Source organism: Engystomops pustulosus, chromosome 10, assembly GCF_040894005.1.
Source record: "Engystomops pustulosus chromosome 10, aEngPut4.maternal, whole genome shotgun sequence".
Taxonomy (NCBI): domain Eukaryota; kingdom Metazoa; phylum Chordata; class Amphibia; order Anura; family Leptodactylidae; genus Engystomops; species Engystomops pustulosus.
In genome coordinates this window covers 35,474,975-35,498,613 of record NC_092420.1, presented here as the reverse complement: position 1 = coordinate 35,498,613, position 23,639 = coordinate 35,474,975, and the positions used below count along the sequence as shown (strand labels likewise).

The following is a 23,639-nucleotide window of genomic DNA, read 5'->3' as shown; positions in this document are numbered from 1 at the left end:
GTCCTGGCCTGGATTTCATGGACAGAGTACAGTGCCGGGAAGGGGACTCCTTGCATCATAGTGAGATATGTGCTTGGAGTCCCTACTTTCCTGCTGAACAGCAGTGACACACTGTTGTCATGATTACATTGTCGGTGCTAATGTTATACCAGCAAGCAGAGACTCCTAGCTTTATATACCATATTTTTGCACAAAAAAGATGGACAAAAAAAGTTGCCTCTTCTAATCCATAGTCAGGAGGATCCGGCAATAACAGGAGGTCACAGACTTATCACATGTTTCTGCATCTGACACAAGTAAGGCCTTAAAACTAGATCGATGTCCATCATTGTAGGGATCAGATGACATTTTCTCTCCTAATTAAAACCAATAAATGTATAATAATAACTGCTTTTACGGTAATTGAGGGAGGCTATGGTTTACATGTGAGTAATGTACAGGGCTGGTAATTGTATTGGGTGGGACAAATGTGCTACACACATTTCCAAAAAGAGGAAATAATTGTAAGTAGGATAGTCTGTCTGTCCACTAGCAAAGCTTTCTGCATATGTGAGTAACCCTCGCTCTCTGTAGTATGGAGATAGACGGCATCATTGTGTCTAGGTTTGAAATTATAAAGATTGCTTACTGCTACAGACTAGTATTCACTCCCAGCAAAACAGGACGACCCCTTTTAGTAGTTAAATCATATAGTAATATGCACTCTTATCAGATTATATTAAATCATCAGATTATTAAATCATCAGATTATTATGACGTTTATGAGTCCAAAGGTTTTTCTGATATCCTTACCTACGGGCACATTATTCCCTGGAGCATGAAGACCCTTCTCTTGAGCGAGAAGCTGCATCTCTGTGAACACGGCCAGTGCACCATCATAATCTCCTGCAGAAAAGACGTAGACAAGACTAAGGCTACATTCACACGACTGTTGGGGGATGTATATACAGCCGCAAGCTTGTGGTCGTATATACATCCCCCATAGGCCGGCAATGGAGGTATGTAGCAGAACAGGTGCGGCACCATTCCGCTCCGTACACAGGGAAAAGACAGGACATCTATTTGAAGAAACAACTGTACAAACTGTGCATGTTACTATAGACAGATATACATGAATGAATCAGTTCTGCTTGTCAAAAATCGGTGGTTATAAGAAGAATGTTGTCAAGTATGTGACAGACTTTTCCATCACTATGGCATGAGGGAACGGATCCTCTCTGAGAAAGACCCAAATAGTTATATACTATGATTAGTGCAAATAATGGAAACAACAGAGACTTATGAGGGCTTGTACTTCGATGTGCAAGTATTTAATATTCAATAATAATAAACAGTCTTCATTTATATAGTGCATCATGTTCCATAGCCCCAGACTATTAGTACTCACGTGTCATGATCTTACAAGACGCTACGTATCCCAGAGACAGCAGGCATTCAATGGGGACCTGTGTCTGTAACTCTGCTGCACGTTGGAAGTAAACTACAGCTTCACCAAGCTTGTTCATGTCCTGTATAAATAGAATAAAATATTTTCTATCAAGACCATAGTCCTATAAAACACAGTGCTCTGCAATAAAAATTTTGGGCTGCGTTCACACATTTTGTTTTGAAACACTATTCAAACACCCCAGGACCGGGCTGGAACAGATGAATGCATTTACATGGGAAATATTGGAATCAGAAAAGAGCACCACATCTTCTGCATGTACAATGCAAACGTGTGGTCCTTGTTCCTAAATACAAGTATTTCAGGACCCCCATGATAAGGGCTAGGTCCTCTCTGCAGCTTTTGAACTGCATTTCAAAGGGAGGGTTTATTTATTATTTATATCGTTTACATGTAAAAAAAATTGGTCTATGGTCCGATTTTTCAAAAAAAAATGTATTTGATCAAAAAACTAATCGCTCTGCAGTTTGGCAATACCTTACATGTGGATGTAAACCACTTTATCGACCCATAACAGCGCATAATAGAAGGAGTGCCATCGCATTTTTGGAGGGTAAATTTTGATGAAACAAGTTGAGGCGCTATGTGGCATTTGCCGAACCTTTAACATAGAACAAGAGAAAACCCTAAAAAGTGAACCCATTTGAGAACTACAACCCTCAAGGAGTATAGTAACACCATTTTGGGGGAGCTATATTCTATTGATTACATTTTATTACTATTATGGAATTTTTTTTTTTATCGGTAATGCCATATAGCATTGATATGTTATTTATGTTTCTGTATTAGTTCATATGGAATGAGTAGTGCTTTTTATTGGAATGATTGTGGTTTAACCCCTTAACGACATGGCCCTTTATTGTTTTTTTCATTTCCATTTTTCACTCCCCACCTTCAAAAATCTATAACATTTCTATTTTTACACGTAAAGAGCTGTGTGATGGCTTGTTTTCTGCATAACAAATTGCACTTCATAGTGATGGTAATGAGTATTCCATGCCATGTACTGGGAAGAAGGAAAAAAAAATTACAAAAGCAGGGAAAATCGTGAAAAAAACGCATTTGCACCGTTTTCTTGTGGGCTTGGATTTTACTGCCCAAATGACATGTCTACTTTATTCTTTGGGTCGGTACAATCACAGCGATAACAAATTTGCATAGGTTTTATAATGTTTTCATACATTTACCAAAAATGAAACCTTCCGTACAAAATTTCTTTTTTTTATTTTGCCTTATTCTGGCTCTAATAACTTTTTTTATACTTTATTGTACGGAACTGTAGGTGGTGTCATTTTGTGCGACTTTTGATGACGTTGTCAATGCTACTATTTATAGGACTGTAAGAACTTTTGATCACTTTTTATTGAATTTGTTATATTTTTAAAAATGGCAAAAAGGTGCCATTTTCGACTTAGGGCGCTATTGTCCTTTACGGGCTTAAACGCACACACGATTTTTACTGTTTATTTATATATCAGTTCTAGGGAAAGGGGGTGATTTGAATTTGTAGGTTTATATTTATTATAATTTTTTTTTAAATTACTGCCTGCCATAGAGACACAGGACAGAGCCTCCATCCACTAGCCTATGGGCTTATTGCCTGCCATAGAGGTACAGGACAGAGCCTCGATCCACTAGCCTATGGGCTTATTGCCTGCCATAGAGACACAGGACAGAGCCTCCATCCACTAGACTATGGGCTTATTGCCTGCCATAGAGACACAGGACAGAGCCTCCATCCACTAGACTATGGGCTTATTGCCTGCCATAGAGACACAGGACAGAGCCTCCATCCACTAGCCTATGGGCTTACTGCCTGCCATAGGAGGTACAGGACAGAGCCTCCATCCACTAGCCTATGGGCTTATTGCCTGCCATAGAGACACAGGACAGAGCCTCCATCCACTAGACTATGGGCTTACTGCCTGCCATAGAGGTACAGGACAGAGCCTCCATCCACTAGACTATGGGCTTACTGCCTGCCATAGAGACACAGGACAGAACCTCCATCCACTAGACTATGGGCTTACTGCCTGCCATAGAGACACAGGACAGAGCCTCCATCCACTAGCCTATGGGCTTATTGCCTGCCATAGAGACACAGGACAGAACCTCCATCCACTAGACCAGTGGTGGCGAACCTATGGCACGGGTGCCAGAGGTGGCACTCTGAGCCCTCTCAGTGGGCACTCAGGCTGTTGCCCCAGCACAGAATTTACCAGACAGGACTTGAGGGATCCTCCTGCAGGCCCAAGTAGCCCAAAACGTGAAGCATCTTGGTCTACCTGAGACTGCAGGAAGAGAAGGTGAGGACATGGTCAGATAATCATTGGTGCCATTGAAGCTCCTGCTCTAGGCCCCACAATTTTTCATGTTCAGGGAAGCTCCAATGGCAATCTGAATTTTCCCACCTTCTGTCAACGATATTGGTGTGCTCAGGACAATGGAAAGCTGTAGTATAGCACGGAGCAAGAAGATTTTAATAATTTAATGCTAGAATTCCCGTGCTGGCACTTTGCAATAAATATGTGGTTCTGGTTTGCGTTTTGGGCACTCAGTCTCTAAAAGGTTCGCCATCACTGCACTAGACTATGGGCTTACTGCCTGCCATAGAGACACAGGACAGAGCCTCCATCCACTAGACTATGGGCATACTGCCTGCCATAGAGACACAGGACAGAGCCTCCATCCACTAGACTATGGGATTACTGCCTGCCATAGAGGTACAGGACAGAGCCTCCATCCACTAGCCTATGGGCTTACTGCCTGCCATAGAGACACAGGACAGAGCCTCCATCCACTAGACTATGGGATTACTACCTGCCATAGAGACACAGGACAGCGCCTCCATCCACTAGACTATGGGCTTACTGCCTGCCATAGAGGTACAGGACAGAGCCTCCATCCACTAGACTATGGGCTTACTGCCTGCCATAGAGATACAGGACAGAACCTCCATCCACTAGCCTATGGGCTTACTGCCTGCCATAGAGACACAGGACAGAGCCTCCATCCACTAGACTATGGGCATACTGCCTGCCATAGAGACACAGGACAGAGCCTCCATCCACTAGACTATGGGATTACTGCCTGCCATAGAGGTACAGGACAGAGCCTCCATCCACTAGCCTATGGGCTTACTGCCTGCCATAGAGACACAGGACAGAGCCTCCATCCACTAGACTATGGGATTACTACCTGCCATAGAGACACAGGACAGCGCCTCCATCCACTAGACTATGGGCTTACTGCCTGCCATAGAGGTACAGGACAGAGCCTCCATCCACTAGACTATGGGCTTACTGCCTGCCATAGAGACACAGGACAGAGCCTCCATCCACTAGACTATGGGATTACTGCCTGCCATAGAGATACAGGACAGAGCCTCCATCCACTAGACTATGGGATTACTGCCTGCCATAGAGGTACAGGACAGAGCCTCCATCCACTAGACTATGGGATTACTGCCTGCCATAGAGGTACAGGACAGAGCCTCCATCCACTAGACTATGGGCATACTGCCTGCCATAGAGGGACAGGACAGAACCTCTATCCACTAGACTATGGGCATACTGCCTGCCATAGAGGTACAGGACAGAGCTTCCATCCACTAGACTATGGGCTTACTGCCTGCCATAGAGACACAGGACAGAACCTCCATCCACTAGACTATGAGCTTACTGCCTGCCATAGAGGTACAGGACAGAACCTCTATCCACTAGACTATGGGCAACCTCCATCCACTAGACTATGGGCTTACTGCCTGCCATAGAGACACAGGACAGAACCTCTATCCACTAGACTATGGGCATACTGCCTGCCATAGAGGTACAGGACAGAACCTCCATCCACTAGACTATGGGCTTACTGGCTGCCATAGAGACACAGGACAGAGCCTCCATCCACTAGACTATGGGCATACTGCCTGCCATAGAGGTACAGGACAGAACCTCTATCCACTAGACTATGGGCATACTGCCTGCCATAGAGGTACAGGACAGAACCTCCATCCACTAGACTATGGGCTCACTGCCTGCCATAGAGGTACAGGACAGAGCCTCCATCCACTAGACTATGGGCTTACTGCCTGCCATAGAGACACAGGACAGAGCCTCCATCCACTAGCCTATGGGCTTACTGCCTGCCATAGAGGTACAGGACAGAGCCTCCATCCACTAGCCTATGGGCTTACTGCCTGCCATAGAGACACAGGACAGAGCCTCCATCCACTAGACTATGGGCTTACTGCCTGCCATAGAGGTACAGGACAGAACTTCCATCCACTAGACTATGGGCTTATTGCCTGCCATAGAGGTACAGGACAGAGCCTCCATCCACTAGACTATGGGCTTATTGCCTGCCATAGAGGTACAGGACAGAACTTCCATCCACTAGACTATGGGCTTATTGCCTGCCATAGAGGTACAGGACAGAGCCTCCATCCACTAGACTATGGGCTTACTGCCTGCCATAGAGACACAGGACAGAGCCTCCATCCACTAGCCTATGGGCTTACTGCCTGCCATAGAGGTACAGGACAGAGCCTCCATCCACTAGCCTATGGGCTTACTGCCTGCCATAGAGACACAGGACAGAGCCTCCATCCACTAGACTATGGGCTTACTGCCTGCCATAGAGGTACAGGACAGAACTTCCATCCACTAGACTATGGGCTTATTGCCTGCCATAGAGGTACAGGACAGAGCCTCCATCCACTAGACTATGGGCTTACTGCCTGCCATAGAGACACAGGACAGAGCCTCCATCCACTAGCCTATGGGCTTGCTGCCTGCCATAGAGGTACAGGACAGAGCCTCCATCCACTAGCCTATGGGCTTACTGCCTGCCATAGAGACACAGGACAGAGCCTCCATCCACTAGACTATGGGCTTACTGCCTGCCATAGAGGTACAGGACAGAGCCTCCATCCACTAGACTATGGGCTTACTGCCTGCCATGGAGGTACAGGACAGAACCTCTATCCACTAGACTATGGGCTTACTGCCTGCCATAGAGGTACAGGACAGAACCTCCATCCACTAGACTATGGGCTTATTGCCTGCCATAGAGACACAGGACAGAGCCTCCATCCACTAGACTATGGGCTTACTGCCTGCCATAGAGACACAGGACAGAGCCTCCATCCACTAGACTATGGGCTTACTGCCTGCCATAGAGGTACAGGACAGAACCTCCATCCACTACACTATGGGCTTACTGCCTGCCATAGAGACACAGGACAGAACCTCCATCCACTACACTATGGGCTTACTGCCTGCCATAGAGGCACAGGACAGAGCCTCCATCCACTACACTATGGGCATACTGCCTGCCATAGAGGTACAGGACAGAACCTCTATCCACTAGACTATGGGCTTACTGCCTGCCATAGAGGTACAGGACAGAACCTCCATCCATTAGACTATGGGCTTACTGCCTGCCATAGAGATACAGGACAGAACCTCCATCCACTACACTATGGGCTTACTGCCTGCCATAGAGGCACAGGACAGAGCCTCCATCCACTACACTATGGGCATACTGCCTGCCATAGAGGTACAGGACAGAACCTCTATCCACTAGACTATGGGCATACTGCCTGCCATAGAGGTACAGGACAGAGCCTCCATCCATTAGACTATGGGCTTACTGCCTGCCATAGAGATACAGGACAGAACCTCCATCCACTAGCCTATGGGCTTACTGCCTGCCATAGAGGTACAGGACAGAGCCTCCATCCACTAGACTATGGGCTTACTGCCTGCCATAGAGGTACAGGACAGAACCTCCATCCACTAGCCTATGGGCTTATTGCCTGCCATAGAGACACAGGACAGAGCCTCCATCCACTAGACTACGGGCATACTGCCTGCCATAGAGACACAGGACAGAGCCTCCATCCACTAGACTATGGGCTTACTGCCTGCCATAGAGGTACAGGACAGAACCTCCATCCACTAGACTATGGGCTTATTGCCTGCCATAGAGACACAGGACAGAGCCTCCATCCACTAGACTATGGGCTTACTGCCTGCCATAGAGACACAGGACAGAGCCTCCATCCACTAGCCTATGGGCTTACTGCCTGCCATAGAGACACAGGACAGAGCCTCCATCCACTAGCCTATGGGCTTACTGCCTGCCATAGAGACACAGGACAGAGCCTCCATCCACTAGACTATGGGCTTACTGCCTGCCATAGAGACACAGGACAGAACCTCTATCCACCAGACTATGGGCTTACTGCCTGCCATAGAGGTACAGGACAGAACCTCCACCCACTAGACTACTGATGGCAATTTTTTTAGACATGGTGGAGAAAAATTGTGGCTGGGACATGGCTAGAAGCCCTATATGCCCAGGACTCCAATGTAACATTGGTGATTGTGATACTTGCAATCTCAGCTGTTTAACCATTCAGACGCCGTGGTTATGTTTGACGACCAGCTGTCACACTTGCCGGGGTCACGCACTGCTACCACTGTTCACAGTTGTCACGGTGACATAAATGCACACCCAGGGACGGGTGTGCATGAATTTATGTCCAAGGATATCAAAGGGTTAAGCTAGTGTTTGTTTTGACACATTTCATGTACATCAGGAATTACTCCTCCAAACGGAATTACGCTTTCAGAGAGTGTCATGCAAGCTAACATGAAAAGCACGTGTTGCTTCATGCTGAACTTAAGAGTTTAGGTCTAAGTGTTAATACATCCTCCTGATGCAACTGAAATGTATTTTAAAGATGCAATCCAAGTGCACTGTGTGAACATGGCCAAAAAGTGGTGGAAGGGATGATTACCTATTGCACCGCCTTTTCGGGTTATGAGTAACCAAATGGCCACATCGGTAGTCTCTTATTTGAAATTACATTTATCATTAGGAACAAGGGTAACTAGTAAAAAAAAAAAAAGTAGTTTAAAAACCACTGACAAAACATTTAAGGGAATATCCATCAAAACTTTACCTTAAGAGAATTCCCAAGTTCTAAACATAAACTGGCTGCCATGACAGGTTGATTAAGTTCAATGTAAACCTGAAAAATAGAAGAAATCAATGAATTAACCAATTAACAAAAGATGATCAACCCCGGCCTAAAGTTACAAGACACATTAACCAAATATGGACCAGAAGCAGAGGATAAATGGCCACAAAATTATCTCAAGTCTACAGAAAATGTCCACAACAAAATATCTACATATAAAAACACTGTAGTGAATACATATAATATTGTTTAAAACACTGTAGTGGACACAAAAATTAAGTTTTTGTAGTGAACTGGATTAAAAACAGGTGCTTAATAGCAATATGCAGAATAATGCACATTATCTGAAGAAGTAAGAAGAAACTAATGTGAGTAATAGTAGAGATCACAACCCAAGTTTCTGTCACCTACCCATTGGGATAATGCTTGCAACCTCTGGGGTGAAAGGACATTTCCTTTTAATCCCTTCAGAGACATATATACAATACGTACCCCACTGTGTAAAAGTCTTTGGGGCAGATTTACTTACCCGGCCCATTCGCGATCCAGCGGCGCGTTCTCTGCACAGGATTCGGGTCCGGCTGGGATTTAAGAAGGTAGTTCCTCCGCCGTCCACCAGGTGGCGCTGCTGCGCCGAAAATAATCTTAACGCCCCGGAATGCACCATCCCATAGAACAGTGATGGCAAACCTTTTAGAGACCGAGTGCCCAAACTACAACAAAGACCCGCTTATTTATCGCAAAGTGCCATCACAGAAATTTAATTTGTGATTTATACTCACAGTTTTCATTGATACCAGCACTCTGAGGACACCAATGAAGCAGAAAATAGTCCCAGGTAGAGCTGTCACTTTAAAATACCTCTGTGCACAGCAAGTCCTGGGCTGTCTGTTACTGCAGGAAGATACCTGGAGTCATCTCTGGTGATGGCCTGAGTGCCCACAGAAAGGTCTCTGAGTGCCACCTCTGGCACCAGTGCCATAGGTTAGCCATCACTGCCATAGAAGGTGAAGGTGAGCGCTTCCCAAGCGACACATTTCGGTTTTTAAATGCGGCGGTTTTTCCGAATACGTCGGGTTTTCGTTCGGCCACGCCCCCCCGATTTCTGTTGCGCGCATGCCGGCCCCGATGCGCCACAATCCGATCGCGTGCGCCAAAAACCCGGGGCAATTCATGTACAAGCGGCGCAAATCGGAAATATTCGGGTAACACGTCGGGAAAACGCGAATCGGGCCGTTAGTAAATGACCCCCTTTGTGTTTGCAGCATCCAAATATATGACCATGCATTGTGCTGATAAGGTACTGCTATTAAGGGCGGTTTTACACTACTGTGTCCCGAGTAATTAAGGATGTCATCGTTTATGCATAAACACGTTTCGGGCAGAACTCCCTTTTCAAAATACAGTAACGAGTGATGGATTTTATGAATACATTACGATACAAAAAATTACTTAAAGACTCTGTGAGGCTGCTTTTCTGTTACCATATTCCTGCTGAGAAGTGGTGCAGTTATATAAATCCATCTTGGGATGCAGTCGGCCTAGCTTTCCAGAACTATGCCATGTAATACGTCCATCAATACTTTACATCAGATGAGAGGAGAACTGAATCACCCCACTGTTGTCGTATACCAATACACAAGGCACCATCCTCCCGTTTATTTAGTCTCTTGCTGTATCATGGACCGATCACAGAGACAAGGACGTGATTCCGTGCATCATAGGGATGTATCATGCAAGGAACCCCTGCATTCTCGCACAGCGGTGCCAAATTGCAATAATGATTATAGTCGGTTACTGAAACAAATTCATGGACCAACCAAGGCTGGTGGAAACAAAGTCTGCATTACATGCACATTGCTGGATGTCTACTATTATGTACCAGTTTTTAATCTATGCCCAGTGTTTTTAACAAATATGTATTCCATAGATCATCTTTGAATGTAGATATTTAGCCCTGGCAATTTTTGTAGGTTTGATTTACAAGCTTACCATATATATGTTTTAGGCTACATTCACATGATGTATGCTCGCAGTACCGTAGGACGGCAGGCATACATCAGCGCCAGGGAGAGGAGGAGGGGATGAGCGCCGCTCGCCCCTCTCCATAGTGATATATGGCCGTGGCGCCGTATTACGGGAGAAAGATAGGATATGTCCAATCTTTCTCCCAGCTACAGAACGGTATGGTGCTGCACTGTACCACTCCCGTACGGTGCCGTGAGCCCATTGCTGTGTATGGGGGACATAAATCCGCCATATATACGTCCCCCATAAGTTCGTGTGAATGTAGCCTTAAATTTTAAATTTTAAATTTTAAATTCCAAGCCCTGGAGGTTACAGAATTTCTACAGTAATTCCGTGAACGTAACAACTTGTTTGTCAGTGTTGTGTATTAGTTCTGCTACTTTGCAGATTCCAGCCATAAACCATGTATACAAATCATGGTGTGGGTGACCGTGTTGAAAGTCAGGGTTGCAGATCTAACGACAGGTGCACTGAATATGAGGGACTAAGGATGAAATGTTGTCTGACTCTGGACTATGCACGCCATGAGGACATTAGTAAGGGGTTGGATCTTGTCCATGCGGTCAGGCGGTCATATGTGGCACATAACAAGTATAGACTGAGGTGCCATGCATCCAATCCTTGTTGACCCTCAAAGTGGCCACCAAATTATATGCCCCGATGTTAGGGAAGACCCCCATTAAGCCTAGGTTGCTGGAGGATGTGGAACGCTATTGTACCACTTATATTTAATGCGATGGTCCCATTATAGAACAGAATGTAAGTGTTCTCCCTGTATGATTCATGGATGCTTGAGATAAATTACATATATTCAGAAAATGTGTGGAGTACAAACACTTTTATAAGGACTCTTCAGTCTGTTTAGACTCTTAAAGTGTACTCCAGGGAATATGGGTCAACCTCTAATTCATGTGAAGAAAATGTCAAGTATATATGAGCTTGGGTTCAAGAAAGGTTCAAGACAAAAAGAAAATGCTTCCTACAATGTAAAAATCACTGGTAAAGTAAATATCTAGAAATAAAAGAACTATTCCAGTAAGATAATACAACATGGAGAACACCTCCACCCAGAATTACACAATGTCTATCATGAGGAGCTGCAGAGGGTTTATTATGCAAGATCTGCTTTTCAAGTTTCACAACTTTCACAATTTATAATATTATCTATTGCCCCTTACGCCTTAGGCGGGTGTGCGTAATTTAGGGTTGACACGAGTAAGACAATGTTCATAACACCTTTGTGATATACATGAAAAACACATCTGAGAAGTGGCTCGCTCCTGTAAATACAGCTGGAGTGATAATTTACAGAGGTATACAAGCCACAAGCTGCTGTCTGCAAACACCAATGAGCTCTTCCATCACTGATTGAAGCGCTCACTGCAGCAGGAGTTACCCATCTGCTCTGTGTCCCAACACTGACTAAATGAGCATCAGGACCCATGCATCCAGCCAAGTACACAGAGAAGAGCAGCCAGAGAAACAAGCTCTACTGTGCCGCAGGGAGCAAAAGAGGAGCCAGGATAGGAGAGTATTCTGCTCTGGGTTATAATAATCTGCTCTTGGGGTGTGCAATGTTATAATCATCTGCTATGGGGTCTGCAGTATTATAATCATCTGCTATGGGGTCTGCAGTATTATTATCAACTACTATTGGGGATCTGCAGTAAAAGGCGAGTATGTAAGTTTATATTTTTCATATACTCATGTATATGAGCATTGTGCGCCTGGTATTTTCTACTGGTGTTCTCAGAATAACTGATGCATAAAGGTATGAACAAAATTTGATGTAAATTACAATTAGAAATCTCTTTAAATCTTCTATTATAAAATATATACAAAATTAGACAAAACACTGTACAGGCGGTCCTCTACTTAAGAACCACTGACTTACAGACGACCCCTAGTTACAAATGAACCTCTGGATGTTGGTAATTTACTGTACTTTAGCCCCCAGGCTACAATAAACAGCTATAAAAGTTATCACAGGTGTCTGTAATGAAGCTTTATTGTTAATCCTGGTTCTTATGACAACCCAACATTTTTTAAATCCAATTGTCACAGACTAAAAAAAAAATACTGTGTGGGGTTACAATTATAAAATAAACAGTTCAGGCGTACATACAAATTCAACTTAAGAACAAACCTACAGAACCTATCTTGAACGTAACCCGGGGACTGCCTGTATTCCTAACCTTAATGGCGAAGCTGTAGCAGTTAATAGCCGCTTGCAGATGTTCCTCAAATCCTGGGCATTTTAAGCGCTGTGTCTCCTTCTCTTCCTGCATAAAGAGGCGCGCAGCCTCCGTCAGGGCCATGGCTTCTCCAGGGGCATTGAAGAGAGTCTGTTCACACCTACAAAACCAACCACAAATGAGATACATTAATAGAATAACCCATGACTCAGATACTAGTGCAAAACAATACAAAAAAAATGTTGTTGTCCGATAAATACAGGATGAGAAGTAACAATATGGTGGTTTGGATAAAGCTACATCAACCAATCACAAGTCAGGAAGTCCCTTACCCTCTAAGAAGTGCCAAAAATAGCTGAGCACAGTGCTGGGTTTTTCAAATTCTTCGATGATAACTGAAAGTGCCAGCGATAGTGGAGCACTGCGCCCAGCTACTTCCAGCACTCGCATAGACGAGCTGTTCCATTAATAGAAGAGAGCGGGAACGCTCATGACCTGAGGCCCCCGACTGATCAGATTGTTAAATTGCTTTCTGTAACAGGAGATTGTGTTTATGATTTATGCCCATGACTGTTCAGCACCCACTTCCTTCAACAGCCGACTGCCCAGTTATCAATTATAGAGAAGGACCCCGAGTTTGTGGTCTGGCCTGTCTTTTACCATTTTAGCAGTACTTACCTAGCCATAGCCAGGTTACAGAAGCCCGCATACTGGAGGCAGTCCTGCTGTTTCAGCTCTTTAGCCAACTGACCTATAGCGAGATGGATAAATACAAACACAATAAATACCACAAATACTGTAAAACTAATACTAAAGCGATGGTCTCCACAATTCGAGAAAACTGAAAGGCAAGATGATGAAGCTTTTAAGAACTTCACTGTGCAGTTTTCAACCTTGTTTTTATTCAATGACTATTTAAAGGGAACCTGTCACAAGGGAAATAAACCAGTAAATGTACATCCGTGGGCCGTAACCAGTCAGGGGGGCGGAGTTCGGGGAACAGTAGTCAAGCATTCATCCAGCCTCCAGGCCGCCTTGTTAAGTAACCCCCGCATGCCCAGGAGGACAAGGAGGAGACCAAGAACAAGGAGGCAGGGCTGGTACCAGCTCCACAATGGTAAGGAGGCGGGAGTTACCTGGCGAGGCGGCCAGGAGGGTGGATGAATGCTTGACAACTGTTCCTTGAATCCCGCCCCCTGACTGGTTACTTTCCGCGGATATAACTATATTTTTCAGGATAAAGGTTGCGTTGGACATTGATAATCACATGGCCAGGAACCATAAAAAAGCGCCTATAAAGTATATTTGCTGGTTTATAGGTGGTTTCCCTGGTGACAGGTTCCCTTTAAGACACAACAGTGCACAGGTCTGTAGTAGTTAATGACTTTGAAGACACAAGGTGGTATCTATGTTATAATTCTATAGAAAGCTACAGGCATTATTATTAGATACATGACTGCAAGGTCATGTGATGTGTTTTTACTTCAGAGCTCGAATAACATTTTTCGATATTAGTAGTAAAATTAAAGGAATGTTATCCATTGCTGTGCAATCCATCCAAAAGAACACTCAGCGGTCCAATCCACCTCTAGATTAGACCGGATTTATTAATGAAGGTTTTCCAGTGTATACTGGCCATCCCCCTCTAAGGCCTCTTTCACAGGAGCGTGGCAGAGTTTGGTCAGTGAAGAACTGACATTTTTCATCTGTTTTCTGAGTTTGTTCAGTGTTTCATGAGGTTTTTTTTTTTTTTTTACCAATTTTTACTTTTTCATGCACGGACTGTAGTCTATGTTTTCTATAGCAATGCAATAGGTAAAAACACATTGCACTTGCATGTATCTTAGAGTGCAATGTGTTTTTAATTCCTCCCGTAGACTTTACAAGTGAATGTCTGACCAAACCCATCCTAGATTTTTTAAAGCCCCTACGTGAGTTTTCTGTCTGACTTTGCACATGATCCAAAATTCTGCACATAAAGGGGCATAAAGGAGTCCGAAAGAGTTGTGTTGCATTTAAACTGAATGGGATATGGCTTACAACCCTACCTGTGGTAGTGTGAATGCCGCCTCAAAGACCACTTATTGTCTATTCCATAACTTTCAGATCGAGCACTGAGACCCTTATGATCCCAAGAACAGAACATACCTGCCTGGGCACCTTCTGCTCCATACAATTTTGTGGTCATGTTGTTCTATATCTGCAGGTCTCACAGCTATGAATAGAGCATCAGTGAAGGGACATTTTCTGTATATGTTGTGTATATAAATAAAAATCTATGCCAGAGAGAGATATAGACTGAAATGATAACCAAGTGTAATCCCCTAACAGTGACGAGACCATCCAAGATTAGACCAAGACCACAGACCAGTACAGACCAGAAAAGTCTTACCAAATTGTTCACTTGCTTCTGCTACATTGGGTTTTCGAAGAAATCGCCTACAAAAGTAAATCCACAAATGATGTATCAAAGACACAATAAAATAAAAATGTGCACATATGGATATACAGATGACTTTTTAAGACCCCTAGATACCCCGGGCAGTAATTATTAGCACTGTCAAAACAATCCTGTCCTTCACCCTTTTTACTGGTGATGACCTTTTTTTTTTTTTTTAAAGCATCTAAACGTATAACAATGTGGAATGGTATTAGAAGAGAAAATAAAGACAGGGTTAAAGCCCCATATTATGTCTTATAGCTTGACATCTTAATTTAAGCAAGGCCCAGCCGAAGCGCAGCTCTACCATCCTGTACTCAGGGCAGTAAGTGGTCTGGGACTTATCCCCATGATGCAGACCGCACTCATATGTGATTGTAATATGACAGCAGTAAATGTCCATTGCACAGGGTCACCAAGGTAATGGGATGAAACGTGGAGATATTAGAGTCAGGCTGGCTACCATCTAGCACACTGGGGGAGTTTTATCAAAGGACCAGACTCTTACTGCGCCTGATTTCTCACTGTCTGATACATGATGATAAATCTGGCGCAGTTTATTATCACTCGGTCTAGTTTTCTCAAGAAGAATGTGCCGAAAGCTTTGACACATCTGCACAATTTTTGAGTTTTCATTACAACCATTTCTTGGGCAAGACACCAGGTCTACGTGCCAGCCTCATTCCCTGGTCTCACCACAGATGTATATATCGCTCTCACAGCTAGAGATGAACGGACTAGATGTCCACGTCAGGACACGTGAGACGGACATAATGGTGGATTGGCAACTAGCCATGGCTATGATTAGCCAGGTGTGAACAGGACCTAACAATTATTACAAGAGGTACTACATACTTAATGAGCACCTTAGCACCTATTTGCTTAGTATTTTATTTGCATATACTTTTATAATAAAGATATGACTACTTCTGCCTAACTTAGTGCATAAAATACAATGAAGAAAGAAGTCATAATCAATGCAAGCGATTGCAACCTACAGGGACAAGAAAACGCAACAGATAAAGCTGAGCTCAGTGCACACCAAGCAGACAGCCTGTAGCGCGGGAAGAGGTAAGCATAATGCAGATATAGATTAAAAAAAAGAACGTCTCTCACTTCTTCAGCTTATTAGAAACGGCTCTGTAACGCAGCAGAAAATCTCCGTCAGCCGCCATGGTTGTCCAGTGACAGCTAGCTGACTTCCGGCAGCGCCGCCATGTTTTGGTTGGCCGGTGCGTAATCAGCTGTTTTTCTTCCGGTGCCACAGTACCCCCACGTTTCTGAATGTGCCCGTGCTGCCACCTTGTGGTCAATGAGAGAATGGCTCCTTGATAATGTACCGACCCCTCCTATTGTTACCTGTATGTGTGATAAAACTTCAACTGATCCCAATACAAATATTATAACCCAGAATATGCCAGCAGGCAAGTCTAGGAGTTTTTGGTAGTCGTGACATTGTCCACTGGTGATGAAAATATCAGTGGATTATACCCTCTAAGTACGAGTAAAATTGCATATTGCATTTTGAAAGACTGTCCAGGTTTTTAGATGGATTGATAGAAAGTCATTATTACATCTTAGATGAGTGATCAAGGTGTTAGTATTGCAAGAAAACAAAAGCGTTATTATAAGTCCATTATTGTGCGCTACTAACTCCGAGCGCAGATCAGAGAAGAATTATAAAGGACCCCATTCTGTTTTGTGGAGAGTTTAGGCAGTTTGCCTGTGTAGTGTACAGAGGGCGCCACATTCATGATTTATGGCTCTTCATGTATCTGGCGCTCCCTGCACTGCTGTGACAGAGTTCACTAACTTTTTTTTTGGTGAACCTTCAACATTGTGTGTGCACTCTGCATTGGAACGCCCATTAATGTGCAGAAATTTGTGTTGTGTCGGGTATAGCGCAGCAGTGACACAAATGAGTCCTGTGTGACACATATGTGGTGCGGACACTTCTTAAATGCATATAAAATAAAGTCCAAAGTCCGACAGAAAACTGCAGCAAAGTCCTTAGTAAATGTGCCTTTACACAGAAGAAGAATCAGACACGTATTTGAGCCATGGCTGTTGCTGGTGGTTTAGAAATGAGGCACAAAGAGAAAAGAGGATATTTGTCAGCGTAACAATGAAGAAAAAAGTCTTACAGATAAAAACTATAGGTTTATTTCAAAAAACAAAAAAAGCAAAGCGGGCAAGAAACTATGGGGGGGGGGGGGCATTGCTATGTGGATGTGGAGTGGTGGCAGGAACAGGGCGTTCCTAACCCATGCCTGCGTACTTTAAAAAAAATATTTTTATGCAAAACTACACCAGGTCAGCACAGTCCCCCCATGGATACCTCAAAAGGCCTAAACCTCTTGATGTATCAGCCACGACCCTTTATCATAAGCAGGCGCCCAGTCTTAGTGATTCCTAAAGATTTCCTGCACCAGGAGGGGACTGGAATGGTTTTTCGCCTGTGTAGTCTTAAAGGGTTGTTACCAACTGGACATTGTCATATAAATAACATAGAAATTAACGTATTTAATCCATTTAACCCTCCTACCACCCTCCCCCCCCCCCCTCTCCAAAAAAAATACATTCAGTATACTTATGTTTCAAGATATGTAACTCAGTAGCATATATTAAAAAATAAAAATAATATTGTAACAGCTGTGTCGGCTTCATCCTCTGTCGATGGAGTGTGACTGAGGATGCGCTGATTGGGGCTTATTTACCAAGGGTCCACGGTCGCCCTTTTGTCAAATTTTCTGACTTTTTCGGGATTTGCGCCGCTGTGACAGTTATTTAACTGCTGGCTTTCATGCGACAGAAATCGGAGGGTGAGCCGTTGGCCGATCCGACTGATTTGGACTGAGCGCAAGAACTTTCAAATTGTGTCGCAAGATCAAGCACTTACATGCACCATGAAGAAGAAGGTGAACTCTGGCGGACCTGAGCAGGGAGGCAACACATGCAGGATATCGGGGGCACGAACTTAGTGAATCAAGGCACAGTGCATTGTCGTCGGAACAATGCACTTTCGGGGAACGCGTCAGGAAGCGTAAGTAAAGGTTCCCCATTGTGTCATTATGCCTCTCTCGTACATGGTCAGTGTACACAAGGTCTTGGGCTTGCTGGCCTGGGTGAGCATACATTTGTGTGCATGGGACCTTGTTTATTATGTTAATTCACACACCAAAACAGCACAGAGATACAGAAAGGGAATACATAGTCTGTCATGGTGAACTAATGGAAACTGAATTACTCGTAGGTACTAATTCTCAATTTCCAAAGCGTCCCCCATGATGACCCACCCGGACATTTATCAGATGGAATATATTTAGGCAGGGATCACTGCCTGCAGAACTTTTCTTCCAAAAGATATGTCCGAGGATCCTGGTGGATCTAGGCAATAGTGCTTCATAAAAGAGGACCAGGTTGCTGCCTTGCAAATTTGGATAAGTGTCTTTGCCCAGAGAGTTGATACTGCACGAGTTTAAAGAGCACTGATTTTGGATGTGCAACATCCCCCACCGGGGCCTAGCCTTTTTCTTGGGGCCTGGAGACAGCCGGGGCCCGGGATACCGGAGTGGCTAGGGACGCTAGTGTCACGGTGCTTGGTATGGGGACTGGAGGGCTGTCCTACAGCCTGGCAGGTCTCCAGCAGGTGGTGTTGGCAAGAAATTATGAGGGAGAGGCTGCTGTAGTAGTTCTGTCTGGGGGAACCCTTTGGGGTCTGGAGTCCCTGTGTGGTGGATAGCGTGCCCGTGATGGTGACAGCCTTAGTAGCTGGGACCAGACGGAGGCAGATGTTGTACAAAAGTAACTTAGAGTTCTTTATTGGAACCGACAGCAACAATAGATAACGTGCCAAACGGATCTTGACAATGGTAACCGGCTGGGGATGCACTTGGAGAGGGAACCACAGGGATTGGTCACCAGCCTGGATGCAAGGGCAGGCTGGGAGATAGCTGTGTCTTAGTAGGATGCTTCAGCTTGTCCTGGGTGCTCTGCTCTGTCTGACTGAGTCTTGTGTCTCTCTCTAGAACTTTCCTGACCAGGGGTTTTATTACTACCACTGGTCAGGTGGTGGTTACTCCTCCAATGGCATCCCAGCTTACAATACAATATTAGAACCGATGTGATTGGCTGATGGAAGGACATCACATTAAACAATTAACTCCTGCCTTACCAGGCAGGATCTACCGCTGCGGTGTTCCCTGTGTTGTGTAGTGACCTACTGTGGGGTTGATCAGACTCCACACAGGTTGCAAGCTACATATTGGGACGTATTCACAACAACCGCTCTGCCTTGCATCGGCAGGGGTGTTGCATATGGAACTTGTCTCTTTTGCAGTATGTAGCAATCAGATATTGCAGTTCTCAGCCACAATCCTCCCTTATCTTTTTCCTTGAAATTGAAGAAGATTAGGATCTGTCGTCTTACGTAAAGAGAAGGACCTGCAGGGTTTAGATAATCCCATGTCTAGACCAGCCCCCAGAAATTCCAATCTGTAAGATATATGGGTTAGCTTGAGAGGGAAACAAGTCTCTTTCAAATTTTATGGTAAATAGTAAGTGGCATATTACCCACTCCCCTTTAAGGTTTTCATTACATTTGTAACTTCAGAAATTCAACCCTTAAAAGAAATCTACCATTTTAAACTGTACTTCATTAAGCACGGCCATCCGCTTTGTATTGCGGCCGAAGATACAGTGCACATGACGTCTCCGACTCTGGGGAGTGAGGGCATTGTTATGATCTTAACCAAGTGACGAGCGTCCTGTGTCAGGGGCCCATGAGCGCTGAATGGTGTAATTCGCTTAGTGTAAAAATAGATCTTTTTGACGAAATTGCGGATTTATGTGCTTTAACAAGACCACCTCCAGCATCTGCTTACCTAGCCCAAGGTAAAGGTATGTTTAGGTCAAAATGACCATTTTGAAATGGTAGGTTTCCTTTAAGGATCCATGCCGAGAGGTGCAGTTTCCCCAGATTTGGATGGAGTATGGGACCTTGGAACAGAATATACTTTTCTATAGGCAGGATTATTGCAGTGCCATGGATTTGAGGAATGGATACCAGCTAGTCTTTGGCCAGTTTGGGCAGATCAAGATTATGTTGATTTTGTTCTGGTATATCTTCCGAAGCATTCTTGAGATAAGGGGAATGCACAGGCTACAGGCATGTCCCACTTGTGGCAGAAGGAGTCAAGAATCTCCATGGGTCTAGCGAAAAGGAATGATGACATTTTGAGTTCATTCTTGAGGCAAGAATTCCTTGGACAGGCCTTAGGCATGCTGTGGTATGGGGACCGGAGGGCTGTCCTACAGCCTGGTCGGTCTCCAGAAGGTGGTGTGCGCAAGAAATATGGAGGGAGAGGCTGATGCAGTGGTTTTTCCCTGGGGCTATCCCTGAGTGTCTGAAGGATAAGTCCCTGGGTGATGGATGGGGAGCCCGTGGTGGTAAGCAGCCGTATTCCAGGGATCAGATGGAGGCAAAGTTGTGTAAATCAACTTACAGTTCTTTATTGAACAGAATGCAATTGCCCAACATGATAACAAGTAGGTTCTGGTTGCTGAAGTTGTCAAGGAGAGTGTTCCGCAGCAAAGTTGCACACAGCCTGATAGTAGATGCAGGCTGGGCTAGTTCAGGAAGAACTGTGTACAAATAGTGCAAGCTGCAGTTCTGATCTCAAGTCTCCAGACTTGCCCTGTGTGTCAGGCAGTAGGCCTGAGGCACTAGTAGTTCCTGGGATTGAATGGCTGTGGCAGCGTTGAAGATGTGCTGAACACTCTGTCTCTCTGACTGACACTGACAGACAGACCATGAGGTCTGACTCTCTGCTCTGACCATGTTCTATCATTCAGCAATGGTTTTCATGCTCCCTCTGGTCAGGTGGTACCACCTCTCCAATCACACTTCTAGCATTATCTTCTGGATGAGTTGTGCAGACTCACCAGATAGATCCTGACATGGAGAGGGCGGTATTCATAACTACCCCCTTGCCTATGCATTGGCAGGGATGTTGCATATGTCTCGCCCAACTGAAGATTTTCTGAGAAATAGCTAGCAGGGTGGAAGACTTTGTTCCCCCTTGTCTCCTTTAGTATGACACTCACTGTTGTCATGTTGTTTGACAGAATGTGAAGGTGATGATTCTTTATATAGGATTTATTTATTTTTAGAGACTCCCAAACAACACAAAGTTCTTTGTAATTTTCAAAATTGTTCCCAATGCTCTTTGACCAAACGTCATGAGCAAGATCATTGGAGAACTTTTGTTTTCCAACCAGTCAGACTTGCGCTCATCTGTATCGTAATTGTTGGTTGGTGGTGCCACAGCAAACATTGTAGATTGTTCTCTTAAAGCCACCAGAGATTATCTTTTTTTATGGCTGAACAGATGCTTAACGTCCTCTCCAGACTGGTGGGTCTGGTATCCTTTTGGTAACAAGCCACTGATGGCAAACACACTGTGAAATGACCCAAGGTCTTCAGTGGCGGACCTCAGCGGAGGAAGCAACAGATGCACTTCATCTTCGTCGGACCGTCCGGATTGGGGAATGCGACAGGACTGGGTAAGTAAATTTGCCCCACTGTGCTTCAAATCAATTCCCATTTTTGGAATATATCTTTTCTGTTTAGTAAAAAAAAATTAAATTTGGCAAAAATTTCAAAGTTTCTCCAATTTTAAAGTTCTAAATTCTGTACTTTTCAGGAAGTTTTCCGGCGCGATTCACGATTTCTGTTGCATGAAAGCCAGCGCCAAAATCCGATCTCGTGCTACACAATGCCAGCACAGACCCCCTGTTAAATACCCGTCAAAGCTGCGCAAATCCCAAAAAACGGCAAACAGTCCAATGAAAGTGCAATCCGCGACCCTTGTTATATAAGCCCCAATGACTTTATGTGTTACTAAATTTTGATAAGGAATAATATAAACGAATGTTTGTGTTTTTGACCCTCTCCTATCCAGAACTATCTAAGAACACCCTTGCTCTCTTATTGCCTTTTATTTTGTGATCTTTTTTTTTGAGAAAATTGACTGATACGATGAACATTCCATCCTTTTCTTCTAATGTCGCTACATATTAACACCGCGACTCAGAACATGTCCATAAAGTTATATGTAACACCAAAAACACTCACATGTTCGTTCCTGAATAAAGTTTTTTTTCACACCATCCTCCATTATTTATACCTGTGTTATGATGTTCTTACTCAAATTCTTATGAAGCACAGAGGGTTCTGTTATTGGGCGGCTAATACAATGGCGCAATCTAAAAGTGACTTTTGTTATCTCATTCGCTTGGTTTATGGCTATATAGTTATTTAATTGGGCTACCGTTGTGTAAGGAATCATACAATGATAGATCTGTGTGAAGCTCAGAGCAATTTTCTGCAAAAATGGTTTGGTGTCCCATGTGGATTTAACGTTCCTTTTGCTGCATATTTTGGTGAATATACACATGTGGGGTATATATGAACTCCTCACATCTTACTTTTTTAGGAAAGTATATTTTCTTTATACAAGTATTCTGAATTTGTCCATATTTCAGAGGGAATTTTGAATTTTAATGCAATTTTTGCATTTTATTGCTGTTTGCTGCAAAGTTGCATGAAGGTGGAAGTGTGTATGAATTATAAAGTTATTCTTGTTTACAAGGTGATTTCTGGAAAAAAAAATGATTTTGACAGAATAGGAGCTTTTTTATTTTGTGTGTTATAAATTTTTAAACAAATTTGTGGATTGCAACCAAATACAGTATACACTTGTGTATAAGCCAGGTTTTTCAGCTCAAAAAATGTACTGAAAAACCTCACCTCGGCTTATACACGAGTCAATAAAAAAATAAACTTATATACTCACCCTGCAGAAGCCTCAATGCTCAGCGCGGCTCCCCGATGCTCGACGCAGCTCCTCTTCTGTCTTCCCTGCGGCTTCTCTTCTGTCTTATGTAACAGCCGGCATAGACGTGGCCATGTTACCTTCCGGCCGGCACATACTATGATGTCATCAGCGGCCGCTTCATAGTATGCGCCCATATGTATATGTATATGATGTATATGATTATGCGCCCATAGTATACCGTATATACTCGAGTATATATGGTATGTCATGGTTTTTGTTTTAGCATTTTTGTAAATTCTAGAGTTCTTCTGAACTCTACACATGTCCATCTATCACATTTAGAAGGTAATTTTTTTCTGTTTGGAGCACATTTTTTTGCCAGTCAAATCTTAAGTATTTTTTATAAAATGTTTCAGTTTGAATCAAAATTGGATGAAGGCGCCTATGTCTTTAAACTTTTTAATGCAATTTTGAAAATGGGGCAAGTCTCTGATTTCAGAAAATATGTGGTTTGCTGCGGTTCACTTTTATTCTTTTTGCTGCAATATCGGTTTTATTTGTAAATGTCAAAATTGTAAAAATTGATCTGGCCAATAACGTGACAAAATATACAGAAATTCCTGGCAGTGAAAGGGTTAATATCCCTTGGTTGAATTCCCGGGTGAAGATGCTTATGATCTATCTCCTGTCTATATGTGTATCTGTC

At 43.9% G+C, this 23,639-nt stretch overlaps 1 protein-coding gene across 1 annotated transcript in view; it reads right to left on the bottom strand.

Annotated features, from left to right (window-relative positions):
- Nucleotides 1–16,360, bottom strand: part of LOC140103641 (40-kDa huntingtin-associated protein-like) — a 31,512-nt gene extending 15,152 nt beyond the window's left edge. Inside the window, exons 1-7 of the mRNA XM_072126794.1 lie at nucleotides 16,212–16,360; nucleotides 15,048–15,094; nucleotides 13,334–13,406; nucleotides 12,656–12,815; nucleotides 8,415–8,483; nucleotides 1,388–1,508; nucleotides 793–885 (exon numbers count right to left, since the gene is read on the bottom strand). Coding sequence (XP_071982895.1) covers nucleotides 793–885; nucleotides 1,388–1,508; nucleotides 8,415–8,483; nucleotides 12,656–12,815; nucleotides 13,334–13,406; nucleotides 15,048–15,094; nucleotides 16,212–16,270 — 622 coding nt within the window. The 5' untranslated portion in view covers nucleotides 16,271–16,360. The remainder of the gene's footprint in view (nucleotides 1–792; nucleotides 886–1,387; nucleotides 1,509–8,414; nucleotides 8,484–12,655; nucleotides 12,816–13,333; nucleotides 13,407–15,047; nucleotides 15,095–16,211) is intronic.
- Between the last annotated feature and the right edge of the window lie 7,279 nt (nucleotides 16,361–23,639).